The sequence below is a fragment of the Perca fluviatilis genome, chromosome 10 (genome assembly GCF_010015445.1).
Source record: "Perca fluviatilis chromosome 10, GENO_Pfluv_1.0, whole genome shotgun sequence".
In the NCBI taxonomy this organism is placed as follows: domain Eukaryota; kingdom Metazoa; phylum Chordata; class Actinopteri; order Perciformes; family Percidae; genus Perca; species Perca fluviatilis.
The window spans coordinates 17,995,750-18,008,707 of record NC_053121.1 but is presented as its reverse complement, the minus strand read 5'-3'; the positions used below and the strand labels follow the sequence as shown (position 1 = coordinate 18,008,707).

At 40.0% G+C, this 12,958-nt stretch overlaps 3 protein-coding genes across 6 annotated transcripts; 1 reads left to right on the top strand and 2 right to left on the bottom strand.

The window, feature by feature from the left end:
- Positions 1–893: 893 nt before the first annotated feature.
- Positions 894–2,930, bottom strand: si:ch1073-44g3.1 (UPF0461 protein C5orf24 homolog). 2 transcript variants are annotated; one of them, XM_039814381.1, is made up of 2 exons: positions 2,732–2,930; positions 894–2,403 (listed from the first exon to the last, which is right to left on the bottom strand). In XM_039814381.1, exons 1-2 carry the CDS (start codon positions 2,756–2,758, stop codon positions 1,732–1,734), a joined length of 699 nt encoding a protein of 232 aa, XP_039670315.1. In that variant the 5' UTR covers positions 2,759–2,930; the 3' UTR covers positions 894–1,731. The 2 variants fall into 2 exon arrangements, with proteins under 2 accessions (XP_039670315.1, XP_039670316.1); XM_039814382.1 differs by having other exon boundaries at positions 2,681–2,929.
- A 295-nt stretch (positions 2,931–3,225) lies between these two features.
- Positions 3,226–6,237, bottom strand: atp5po (ATP synthase peripheral stalk subunit OSCP). Its single transcript, XM_039814383.1, has 7 exons — positions 6,105–6,237; positions 5,765–5,815; positions 5,553–5,663; positions 5,127–5,256; positions 3,935–4,047; positions 3,644–3,730; positions 3,226–3,487 (listed from the first exon to the last, which is right to left on the bottom strand). Exons 1-7 carry the CDS (start codon positions 6,129–6,131, stop codon positions 3,377–3,379), a joined length of 630 nt encoding a protein of 209 aa, XP_039670317.1. The 5' UTR covers positions 6,132–6,237; the 3' UTR covers positions 3,226–3,376.
- Positions 6,238–7,878: 1,641 nt separating this feature from the next.
- LOC120567416 (serine/threonine-protein phosphatase 2A catalytic subunit alpha isoform) lies at positions 7,879–12,733 on the top strand. Of its 3 annotated transcripts, none has more exons than XM_039814379.1 (7): positions 7,879–7,989; positions 10,373–10,582; positions 10,727–10,900; positions 10,992–11,081; positions 11,463–11,624; positions 11,713–11,831; positions 11,958–12,733. In XM_039814379.1, exons 1-7 carry the CDS (start codon positions 7,894–7,896, stop codon positions 12,028–12,030), a joined length of 924 nt encoding a protein of 307 aa, XP_039670313.1. In that variant the 5' UTR covers positions 7,879–7,893; the 3' UTR covers positions 12,031–12,733. The 3 variants fall into 3 exon arrangements, with proteins under 3 accessions (XP_039670313.1, XP_039670314.1, XP_039670312.1); XM_039814380.1 differs by lacking the exon at positions 7,879–7,989 and adding an exon at positions 8,031–8,054; XM_039814378.1 differs by lacking the exon at positions 7,879–7,989 and adding an exon at positions 9,379–9,887.
- Positions 12,734–12,958: the final 225 nt, after the last annotated feature.

Here is a 12,958-nt window from a genome sequence, read left to right as displayed (position 1 = left end):
ATAGTAACCACAGATGAATGAATGACCCGTTTTCAAAAAATATTGCCCCATTTCTGCGCGTCTGTCCCATTGTTTCTGAGCTTAACTCTACTGCAGGCCTGTGTACGTGTGTGTGTATGTGTGTGTGTGTGTGTGTGTGTGGCGATGGAAGATCGAGAATACAAAATGATTGCAATGCGCCAACAGCCACACGGCCTCCCCGGTCAAATCAAACTCCGTGCGCCATGTTGCCTTTCCAGAGTCCTCTGACATGAGGAAACAGGCCGCTAGGCGCTCAGGAAACCAAGATAAAGGAGTCAGTAAAAATCGGGGTTTGCTCCGATTAAAATCTCCGTAATCGTCTTCCGGCTCGCCCTCACATAACACTAATAAGGATTTGGTGCGCATATTGTAGATCAAATTGATACATATCCATAAACACGCGAATTTACAGAGCACAATAGGCTCGGTGCAGTGGGCCAGTCCTTGAAGATCAAACAAAGACATTCAGAGACATGCCGCTTGACAGCAGAGGAACTTACCTCTCTATGCAGGTTTTTAATTAAACTACGAGGGCTGTTGCTTCAGATCTTTAAGTGTATCGTTTGCCTAACCTTTTGGGTGAATGATCCAGTAGAAACATTAGATAGATTCGATATAGATAACCAATTCACCCACCCTAATAGATCAGCTGTATAGCGTTTACATTAAAACAAGGCCCTTTATTATTATTATTTTTTTAAACCAGCATAACACATCAAAGAGTATGACAATGTATGTGAGTAGGCCGTAATTTCATTTAACAGAGGGTAAATAAAGGTATTATTACAAGGTGATTACTATTGTCTGAGGACACGTGCCCTCTTGTGCCTACAGGGAGAATTGCATGCTTTCGATTTTGACAGGAAATGGTGGCGTGGAAAAGACAATTTCTTTGTTTTATTTTGGTTTCACATACAGCACATTAGCATTTATTACATATACCACAAAGCATTTTTACGGTTTCATTATGTATTTTTTTTTCTCCATAATAAACAGCGTAACATACATGTCAATCTGTTTATCAAGTGAATTTGGGGACAAAAACAGGCTGTTACAATACATAATCAAAACTATATTCACAAAGTGCAGAAATAACAAATACCGTGTTCAAAAGGATATTATGTATTGAGTTTTATCAGTTCAAGCTAATTAAAAAAGAATCGCAGTGTTCCCCGTTTTAGGTATGATGCAGGATATCACAAAATAAAACACATATTGAACTGGACAACACAGAAAGGACAACTATACATCCACATAATTATGCTTAGCACAAATTTGATTTGCTGTTTGTACTAAAAGGGAATTTTTTATAAATGTAGAAAATGTCACAAGAACCCGGCCATAGAAATGTTAAAGCAGAAAAAAGAAAACAAGTCACACATCAGGAACGAAATGCTTGAGGGAAAAAAAGGTTCACTCTCTAGTGAGGTTTGACAACAAACTGATGAATACATTTTTGCTTATACTGATTGGTGTGATAAATTCATGCATGCATGTCTGCCAAACTGGAATAACATACTACTAATTCAGTCATTTATTATGAGAGGATGAAGACAATGTCAAACACTGTACAAACAATCAGAGCCATTTCTAAATGGCAAAAAGTTCTCCCCCCACCCCATCCTGACAATTTGGGAGAAATGTTTTCCTAAGCATCTTCTTGCTCATGCACTGAAATGTTTTTCAAGCACTGGAGAGAAAGCTGCAAAACTATTGGCTGCTTTCATCCACCTTGGCACTGGGCTCACAGAGGGGTCTTTTCTCCATCATGGTGTATGGAAAAGGTGGAACATCACAGCCAGTGAAGTCTAGTTTCTTGGGAACACTACAGTTGCTAAAGTCAATTTTCTTGGCACTGTCACAACCAAACTCCAGCTTCTTGAGCCGAGCTAGACTCTTGATGCTGCCGGGGGGCCTGCCAGGGCTGACCTTATATCCTGCTGCTTTGGTGGTACCAAGGGGCCTCCCTGGGCTGGTTTTGAATCCAGCTGCTCTAGTTGTCCCAAGTGGACGCCCAGTACTTGTACGGTAACCAGCTGACTTTGTGGTCCCTGATGGCCTCCCTCTCCGCCCCGACTTCGCTGTGCCCTTCTTCTTCTTAGAGCCATCGGGCCCTGCAGCCTCACTGCCCCTGATTCTCACTGTCTGAGGCTGGAAGTCATTCTGGGTGTCTTGCATTTGACAAACCATGGCCTTGTGCATGCCCTGTGGCAAAGGGGCTAGGCTGGCAAGGGACAGCTGCAGGCCAGGGGTTGTCGGAGAGGGGTAGAATTTGTTGGATTGGGTGCTACATAAATCAAAGTGGCTGGCTGGATGACAGTCTTCTGCCAGTTCACTCATACAAAAGTCACTGTTGCTGCTGGTCACTTGATGCATCATTTTCTGTTGGAGAGATATACACAAATTAGGTAGAAAAGCTACACATGCACAAAAGTGTACCAAAGCAAACACAAACCCAAAGAAAACACTTTCAGTAGCTCACTTTTTGGTGAAGCCAACAGGCCTTTTAGCGTTACAACACACACACACACAAAGAGTGATGTCAAGACAATTCTAGGTAAACTAGTTATAGTTTGCACAAAAAAGATGCATGCTCAAAAATAAGTTTTCCCACGAAAATGCGAAATTATTTTAAGAACGTAAAATTAATAGTTCGTACCTTTTTTGTTGGTGGTTGTTAGATGGAAAGGGTTAATTTCGGATCGCATACCTTTTCCTCCCCTGGCAGCCACAACATCTTTGTGAGGACTTTTCACAAACTACGCCTTGGCGTACATGAGTATCGTCTTGAAGAAGGACTGCGATTTCGGATGCCTATTTCATGCTCATTTAATCCTTTCAGCAGAGGTTTAGATGAGAGAGGCAGCCATTTTCGCCTGGAATTTTTTTTTAATAAAACAGGATGCACTGACCACGCATGCGCACAAACGCTTCCAGGAAACAGATTAATGTCACCCAATGTGGTTCCGGAAAATTAAACAAAGACTTATTTTAGAAGCGTACGTATAAAGATGCGTACGTAATTTACATGGACTCTAGTTACAATATAACCAAAATGTTATAAATTGACACTACATCAGCAACTACATAATTGCAACATTGTCTAGAATTTCCATTAACTAAACTATGTGTCAAAATTATAATCACTGGTCACTGATAGGAAATATGAGCATACAAGTGCCACAATGACGACAAAGGCCACCCTCCATTTGTTGTACGTTTTATTAACATCCATATGAACTTAAGTATAGACACTGGGTTTATGGAGCAACTGCAGTGCCAGAACAGATAGCAATATACATTTATCAGCATTTCCCCCGATGTTCATCTGCGATCCTTATTAAGTCCACGGGACTTAAGTTTCCCTGATGAGCTTGGTCAGCTTCTGAATCTTTGTTTTGGTAGACATGTCCACATACTTGTCCCCGATACTGACGATCATACCCCCCAGGATTGAAGAATCAGACTGGGAAGAGGAGACAACAGTTGAAATTACAGATGGCTCGAAATATGATTAGCATCAGACTGGTTTATAAATCACCTTTACTAATATTAAGATAAAGTCACACCAACTGCAAAATGGTCATTTGTATGTTTCTGGGATCATGCATTGACACTGTACCTTTGTTTCTAGCTTGATAGTTTCACCCTTCTGAAGGAAGCCCTTGAGCGCTACTTTCAGGTCAGCAAGATTAGCTTCGTCCAAAGGCTGAAATGGATAATATTAATTGGTTGATTGTATAACACATTTACAGTAAAACAAAAACAAAAAAAATAGAATGCAATTAATTACTTCTAAGTGACTGATACATTACAGGGACTGTTGTACTAGATGTGACCAGTTACAAAGTTTACGATATTCAACAAGGATGTGCAGTACCACACACAAAACGTATGTCCACCCATTTCACACCTGAGCAGTGGTGACGGTGCAGATGACCTCTCCACGGTGTGCACTCATCATCTTGCCAAAGGCAGTGATAACATCACCAGTTCGAGGAAGACGACCGTTGTCAGACAAAACATCTATAAAAAGAAAGAAAGAAGCAGGATACGTTATCAAGCGAAATTCAAGAGTTTTGTTTCTCTGCATTACTACCGGACAGCCTCAAGTTGAGAAAACAGTTTACAGCACTCTTATTACATCATTTCAAAAAATAAATATTGTTTGGGATTTCATCCAACTGGTCCTGCAATATAAATTATTCACTTAAATGTCAAATTTGGAAACATATGCTCCAAAGTTTATTTACATCAATATCATTATAGAACTCCTTTGAGGACTGAACCATAGGGTTTGTAGAGTACTACGGCTGTGGGAAATGCGTTGTGGAGCTTACAATTGGCCTATTTAAAACACATTTTTTTGTGCCTATAAGCTAAATTATCTACAGTCTTAAAATTACTGTTAAATTCTAAATACATATTATTTTTCTAAGCACAAGATGGTATTATTAACCATGCAACAATTAAGCATTTGTATCCCATCTATTGTGTGCTGGAGGACTCCTTTTTATTATTACTCCTGTAACCTCTACTAACTAGGGCTGCTCCCTCTTAGTCGATTAGTCAACTAATCGGTCGTTTTGGTCTTAGTCAATTTAGATTTCTTTAGTCGATTAGTCATGTTTTATGCTTTTTTTCATGCTGAATGACTTATTTCCAAGAAACGTACGAGGACATCTCTGGTAAACACAAGAATTAAGGGTTGACATTTTACTTAACAGATATCACTGTGAAATCTACTTTGATTACTTTCATTGAGGCAATTTTGTTGTATTACATGTTTTCTGAAATGTGTTTAAATATGCAAAGGAGGCATTATCTTATTCAACATATGCATCCTTTTGCATGACTCTTTGCAGAGAAACTCAGATTTACAGATCTTTTGATTAAATCAACTAATCGATTAGTCGATACAATTAAATGAGTGTTAGTCGACTAAGAATTTCTTCAATCGAACACAGCCCTACTAACATAACCGAATAGTTTACAATGAACACTACACTCACACTATACAATTTACAAAGCCTACCTATGGTCTACTTAGCTATATTAAGACAATGTCATGCTAAAACGCATAGCAGGAATCAGTGATCACATACTGATGAGGTTGACAGTGATGGGTGAAACCTTGGCCTTCGTAAGAGCATCATTGAAAGTCTTCTGCTTGACACTGCGCCTTACATGAGGATTCATCACAATACCAGAAAGATTGGGGTCCTTGATCAGAACCTAAAAAACAAGATGGCACACAGCAAAGGGCAAATGAATGTATGTACTAGAAGCAAAGTAGGTTGAGTTGAAATGGCATGGATTAGAACAATTTGACAATAAGATAATTATGCCAATGCATCATTCCTCTGATATACAGCACATTTGAATATTGTTTTTTTTTTTACAGTGTAAATTAATTACCAACAAATCCTCATCACCTTGCGATAAAATGTTGAGGAAAACACTCCTATTTTAATCATCCGTGGAACTTTACATCATTAAACGGCAATTAAGGTTCTTCATTTTTTACTTACAGACACTTTTTTGAGCTCCTGCTCCACTTGGTCCAGATTCTTCTGCTTACTGGCCGCTGAGAACAGAGCAGTAGCATAGCGGCCCTCCACTCCATAAACCTGGATGGGAGGCTAAAAGGACATTTACACACACATACACAAAGATTAACTAAACTGCGAACACTATTCCTACTAGACAGAGCGGTTCGGTCGTGCAGACTGACGTTATTTACCTTAACCAGTTTTGATGCAGGTCTGACCACAGACGTGCTGAACTGGCGGACCTATAAAAATGAAATGAAATGAATGCATGTCAAAACAGAGAAACCAAAACTTGAGCTGATTAACTTTTGGCACGCTTGGTACCATTTACGTGAAAGACAACTAGCTGGTAGGCTAACACGTTAGCAGTCATTCAAGTACAATGCCTCGTGTGGATTTTTTTGACATTTAGCGTTTCCTCCTGGTCTCCAGATGGATTACAATACAATAAGACATGCTTTTAAGCTATAAATAATTCGGTCAAAACTGCCATAAAATAAAATAAATCACCAAAATCATTGAATGTCTTACCTGCTGCCCTAGCATGAGTGCTGCCATTTTCTCCTACAGCTGTCCAGAGTAGAACAATCTAATGCGCATGTGCAATTGAGAGGAAGGTGCCCAACTCTGGGTAGTGTAGTCTTTCCGGTGTGGCGCATTCTGACAGTTTGGGAAAAGGCTTTCAATGGACAACTACAAGTTTCTAAATGGTTTAAAATATCTTGCTATACACGCATTCTGTCAAGTGGAAAAGTGCTATCAAATTCATAAAATTAATGTTTTATTTTAAAGCACAGTTTTAGTGGCATATACTGGTGATTCATTCTGACAGAAGACCTTTTATATAGCACATTTATACAACTAGTAGTTCATTACGCATTTCCTACCTGACAGATGGTAATAATAAAGAAATATTATTTGCGTAATACCATTAGGCCATAGCAAAAACTAAACATTCTCTCTCTCACACACACACACACACACACACACACACACACACACACACACACACACACACACACACACACACACACACACACACACACAACCATTTTTGACCACTCGAAGATTGATAAAAAATTTCCTAAATCCCTCCATAATACCTTGCAAGAATTGTAGCCTATTTTTCTGCGATTGGATGGCGAGCACTTCTGGAAACTGCTCAGAACCCCTCCTTATTATCAAGAAACCAGAAAGCCATACATCTTCTGAATGCACTATGTCTCTAGTTTGTTGTTGTTATACGTTTCATGAGGCTTTAATTATCCTAGAGGTCACAACCTCTTTATTAGGAATGCACCGAATCCAGATTTCTGGGGTTCGGCCAAATACCGAATCCTACTCCCATTCCTCAGTCCACTAACACAGTAAACACATTAATGTATGTAATGTACCTGAAGTTGCTGCATTTTGGCTGCTGTCTGTAAATTCCTTCATGCACAACTCGTATTCTTTCGGATGTTTCATACGCAAATGTTTTAACAGCGGCAATGTTGTGTATTGTTTAGGGTCCTTGCCACCACGAGACAAATCAGCATTGCAAACTGAACATGCAGCTCGACTTGAATCGCCTTCTTTTGACTGAAAGTACTGCCAAAAAACACTCTGCTCACGAGTTCCATTTTCCCTTTCTCAAAGCCTTCTGCATTGAACGGTCCACCTACGTAAACACCTTCCCGTAATCAGTGGCGGCGTCATTTCGTCGACCAGCGTAGTGCACGTAGTGCAAGCGTAGAGTTCGGTGGAAAAAAATGGTAAGGTTCGGCAGAAACCGAACCCCGTCAAAAAGCCCAATATTCGGCCGAATCCTGGATTCGGTGCATCCCTGCTCTTTATATACACAGTCTTTGGTCACAACAGGTCATTTTAAACAGTAAGGTCAAGTTTCAAAAAATTGATTCACTACAATGAAATGGCTACTATGTGGACTTACAACTTCACACATGAATACAATTGGGCTCATTGAAGCCACAAGATTATCAGCTTTCCAGTCAGACCAATTTTTGCAACTCCAAGACTGTTTTAGGGACTCCAGTATGCAGAAATTTGAAATACACCATAGGCAAAAATAACACATGCATGAGAAAAACGGCATGGTTTTGCCAAAAACTGCATTGAAATATCATAAAGTGTCTGTAAAGGGGAGACTTGTGGTTACCCAGAATACCCATTTTCATTCAGAGATCTTGAGGTCAGAGGTCAAGGGAAACACTTTAGCCTAACTTTGGAGCTTTATTTAGCCCACTTCCCCACAAGCTAAAATGATCGCTGGCAGTCCCGCAGGTTTTCCTAGTCAGACCAGTGTTAGTCTGGATCGACAATGGTTCATTTACGGGATAGTTCCGGTGCTGCCGGAAGTTCTGCCAGATGCCCCTCACCTTCTGCTTTATTGGAGCAAGGTTACACGCTGAAAATGGCAAGTTTTGAAGAAAATTTGGATCGTGCAAAAATGGACCTGCTTGGTTCGTTCTTGGAATGATTGTAAATATTTAAAAAGAATATGTCTATGTTTAACCGTGTATCCTGCTCATTTATATAGCTCACGTTACTGTATTGTGTGAACAGTTAACTTAATTTAACATTGTATTTGCCGTTTTCTTTTGCGGGGTGCAAACGTTCCACCTAAACAATTCCTTCCCGAGACTAACTTTACAGGGGCACGGGCGCTGCTTGTTTTTGTTGCCGTTTGTGGAGCCTGTTTTTTTTTTACAGTGTGTTCAGGGGACAGGCAGCTCGCGGATAGTGAGGAGATGATTACTGTACGTGACAAAAAATGTTGTAGCCTAAAAAAACGCTTGACATCGCTTGAGCACCTTAAATGTTATACGATAATATATAACTTTTTTTTATCCCGTAGGAAATTGTTGTACATCAGTTGTAGTACAAAGTAGGAAAGAGTGTAATATAGCTACACCGCTAGAATGCATATAAAAACAAAGATTAGCTACATTTCTAAAATAGCTAGCTAGCTACGTAGCCTAGAAGTTAGCTAGCTAGCTGACTAACAGTTCTGATTTCACAGCTAGTGAGTTAGTTAGTTAGCTTTAAAACAGCCGTTAGAGGCTCAGAGCTTATCTTATATCTTACGGTTTTCCATGAGAACCAAAAGTGCCCTTAACCGCCTGGTACAAATAGATTAAATAAAACGTTATTACAGGTTACACTTGTGTTCTTTATTATATGAGATAGCTAGTTAACTGTTGGGATGTACTCACAAACTAAGCGCTAATAGCTAACTAACCTGTGAAATGTGATGTTTTTATTTTACTGTTCAACCGTGGTTATTCCATGGACGTTCCGTTTTCGTCCAGCAGAGGGCAGAGCTTCTTCTTCTTTAGTATTATTGGCGGGCTACAAACCAACGTTTAAGGTGCATGCCGCCACCTACTGAGTGTGTGACGTCATGACTTTAAACAACCAACACTATGACAAAAATAACTTTATAAAGAAGTTATATTATGGATATAAACTCCGTTTCATTTAAATAAAACGTTTTAACCTGTATCTACCCCTGTCTCAACAGTAGGCCTATACTTTGATGCTCCACTCCTCATTTCCCATACAGACGTTACCTGTCCTTCAATCTTTATCTATCTTTCTACAACCAGCACGTTGTTGAGGGCAGATCAGCAAATTCACGTTTTAAATAACCGACATCCAGAAAACTCAAAACCAGCAAGATAACGTAAGATACAATAAATAATAAACCTATATAACCTATTTCAACCCGCAAGGACTAATAAAGAAAAACAATTTGTATCCGTCTCGAATGGCCCACCAGGGATGCGATGACGTATGTATGATTTGTTGCTCAGCCTCGCTCTGGACCGGAGTTTGCAGGGTTGGGTCTCCGATTTCTCTGAGCTAATCTTTGCGATAAAAAAGAAAAAAGAAAAAAGGCTACGGTATGACCTTGGTCGTTAAACAACGAGAAGAACATCATCCTATTTATTTGTATTATGTGAACTAAACACTTTTGTCCACACCAAACTGCAGGGACGCAGGGCGGTTGACGCATTCGTGTTCGCGGAGCACACACACACACACACACACACACACACACACACACACGCACATACGAGTTGCTGCGAATGACTAGAGAGCTTGCTAGGATACAGCATAGCCTGGGCCATCAAAACGTATCGAAACAGCTAACTGTTTTCCTGAGAAATTTTAAAGCTGGTCGGCTCGATAGCTGACGGCAAAACAGGCATGGACGACAAGTCATTCACCAAGGAGTTGGACGGATGGATTGAACAACTGAATGAGTGCAAACAGCTGAGCGAGAATCAGGTCAAAGTCCTATGTGAAAAGGTAAGGTTTGCGCAGGAAGGCAGGATAGCTATTAATCCATGTCATTAGCTTTCTGCAATGCTAGCGGACCGTTGGGCTGTTAACATCTCCTGAATCATAAGAAGTATTGCTTTGACTAACGTCAGCTAATGCATGTGGCCTTGCTTTGGAGCACACCATTTGGCTGCAGCTGCATGCAGGACCGTTACATTGCTAAGGAAAGCAACTAGCCAAGAAGATGGAGGAGGATGCCTTCAAATGTTTTTCCTAGCTACGCCCACTCCTGTTACCTCTTCCTCACTGGAGTGCACTGACACTAACTACCACAGCAAACTGTAATGATCTGCTGTATCATTCACAATCTGAAAAATTATGAATATTCGGTGTCTCAGGGAATTAAGGATTGTGTAAAACACATGCCCATTGTGCAATTCTACACTTACTACAACTTACACTGTTACCTGTTAATCAGCATCATCCTATATTTTCTTGGTCCTCCATTTAAGGCCAAGGAGATCCTGACAAAGGAGTCCAATGTGCAGGAGGTGAGATGTCCGGTGACAGTCTGCGGGGATGTCCATGGTCAGTTTCATGACCTAATGGAGCTGTTTAAGATCGGGGGGAAGTCTCCAGACACTAACTATCTCTTCATGGGAGACTATGTGGACAGAGGCTACTATTCTGTGGAGACAGTTAGTCTCCTGGTTTCTCTTAAGGTAAAAAAAGAAGAAGACAAAATGCCACTGATGCTGCGATATATATTAAGCAAGTCAACTACAACTGGGATATACATTTTAAGAGTTGGGGCAAATATAATGTTTATGGCTGATTATTCTCGTTTTTTAAATGTTTCTTTGTAGGTAAGGTTCCGTGAACGAATCACAATTCTCAGAGGGAACCACGAGAGCAGACAGATCACACAAGTGTACGGCTTCTACGACGAGTGCTTAAGGAAATATGGAAATGCAAATGTTTGGAAGTACTTCACAGATCTGTTTGACTATCTGCCCCTTACTGCACTGGTAGATAATCAGGTAAGGTTGTGTATTCAGATGTATCATGTGACCTAAAGCACAGATACAGGTCATTCATTGCTCTTCATTTATTTTCTCTTTCTCTTGTAAGATTTTCTGCCTCCATGGAGGATTGTCTCCTTCAATAGACACACTGGAACACATCAGAGCGCTGGATCGCTTGCAGGAGGTTCCTCATGAGGTAAATTTAGTCCATGTCACCTCTAAACATTGGACATGAGACAAACTTCTCTTGAAGACTTTTCTAGCTTGTGCATTATTTTGATATTTACTGTCATAACATATGGATCTTACATTTATATCAAGGAGTATGATGGTGCATGTAGCTGCCAAGGATGCTCGTACAATTTTACAATTATTATATCATAATCTGTTACACGTGCACAATTATCAGATTTAATTTAACATTTTAAAGTTGAAATGATTAGTCGATAAATCAAGTTGTCAACCATAGAAAAACAAGTCTGCAAGTCTAACAGCATCCTAAAACTTCTACATGGATAGATTTTGTGTTAGCATGTACCATAGACTAAACAACACGGATGTTTCCTCCTTGTTTCAGGGTCCAATGTGTGACTTGTTATGGTCGGACCCAGATGACCGTGGTGGCTGGGGCATCTCCCCCCGTGGTGCTGGTTACACCTTCGGGCAGGACATTTCTGAGACCTTCAACCACGCAAACGGCCTAACTTTGGTTTCAAGAGCCCACCAGCTGGTGATGGAGGTACTTTAACTTTGTGTATCTGCTGAAAGTAATTCTGTTTGTAACTGAATTTAAAATAAGGTAACATGCATGTAATCTCTTGATCTAGGGATACAATTGGTGCCACGACCGCAATGTAGTGACCATCTTCAGCGCACCAAACTATTGTTATCGTTGTGGAAACCAGGCAGCAATCATGGAACTTGATGACACATTGAAATACTCCTTGTAAGTACATTCTTTTTTTGAATTCATATGAACGTGTCGATTTTTCATATTTTGGCACCTTCATAAAAAATGGATTATGGATGAAAATGTGAGTTGATGAGGAGTCTTGCCCTTTGTTTGCTTCAGCCTACAGTTCGACCCTGCACCTCGCAGAGGGGAGCCGCATGTGACGCGGCGCACGCCAGACTATTTCCTGTAAAGATCACTGGCGAGGATGGCAAGAGGGTACACAGAAAAGAAGCATTCATAACCCCATGGACCAAAACAATGTGTGCCAAAATCACAATGAAATGGAAACTATCACACCTAGCTAAAGACCACCATCCTTTCAACTTTTTCCTCTCTGTGCATGATGTTTTTATTGCTAGAAATGATTGCTACTACGAACAATACCGTCACAATACCTGCTGGTTTGTCAGGAAACATGAATGAACTAATGCTGAGAATAACAACTAAATGTAAGTAATATTTGTGTTAGAGTGTTAATGATGACCAGAGTGTTTCCATATACAGTATTTAAGCTGCATCTTTCACTTGGCATGGCCTCAAATCAAAGGTTGCAGTAAATATAATGTAAACTCTTTTTCTTTTTGTAACTGAAGCGCAACAGTTTATTTTGTGAAGTGAGATGATAGGGTTAGATGTTGGAAATGAGTCTGTTCTCTTTGCACTTTTGTATTTGATTTTTATCACATGGCACTGACAGACAATTTTCTTTTTTATACCCTGGTATAGTGTTAGTAGCTCGTTTTCTGCTCTGCTGTCTCTTATGGGAGTTAATGTAATTCATTTAAGTAGGCAATATTGGTACAAATGACATCAGTTGTAAAAGAAAATGACTTAATGTTTTGCAGCCACAGCTATACGAAATAAAGACTGAAGTTGCTTCGTCATTTACTTCATTTAGGCAGTTTTGTGGTATTATTCCCTCTCATCAGTCACCACTAGATGGAAACAGACAGAAAAAGACTGCTGATGATCAACTCTTATAATAATCAGCATAGTGATTATCAGGCTTACTGTGAATGTGTGCACTTTTATTAATGTATGTATTTATTACAGGTACTGGGTATATCATAATTGTGAAACATGAAAGTGATATGAAGGCTGGTTTGCCATATAGGTGA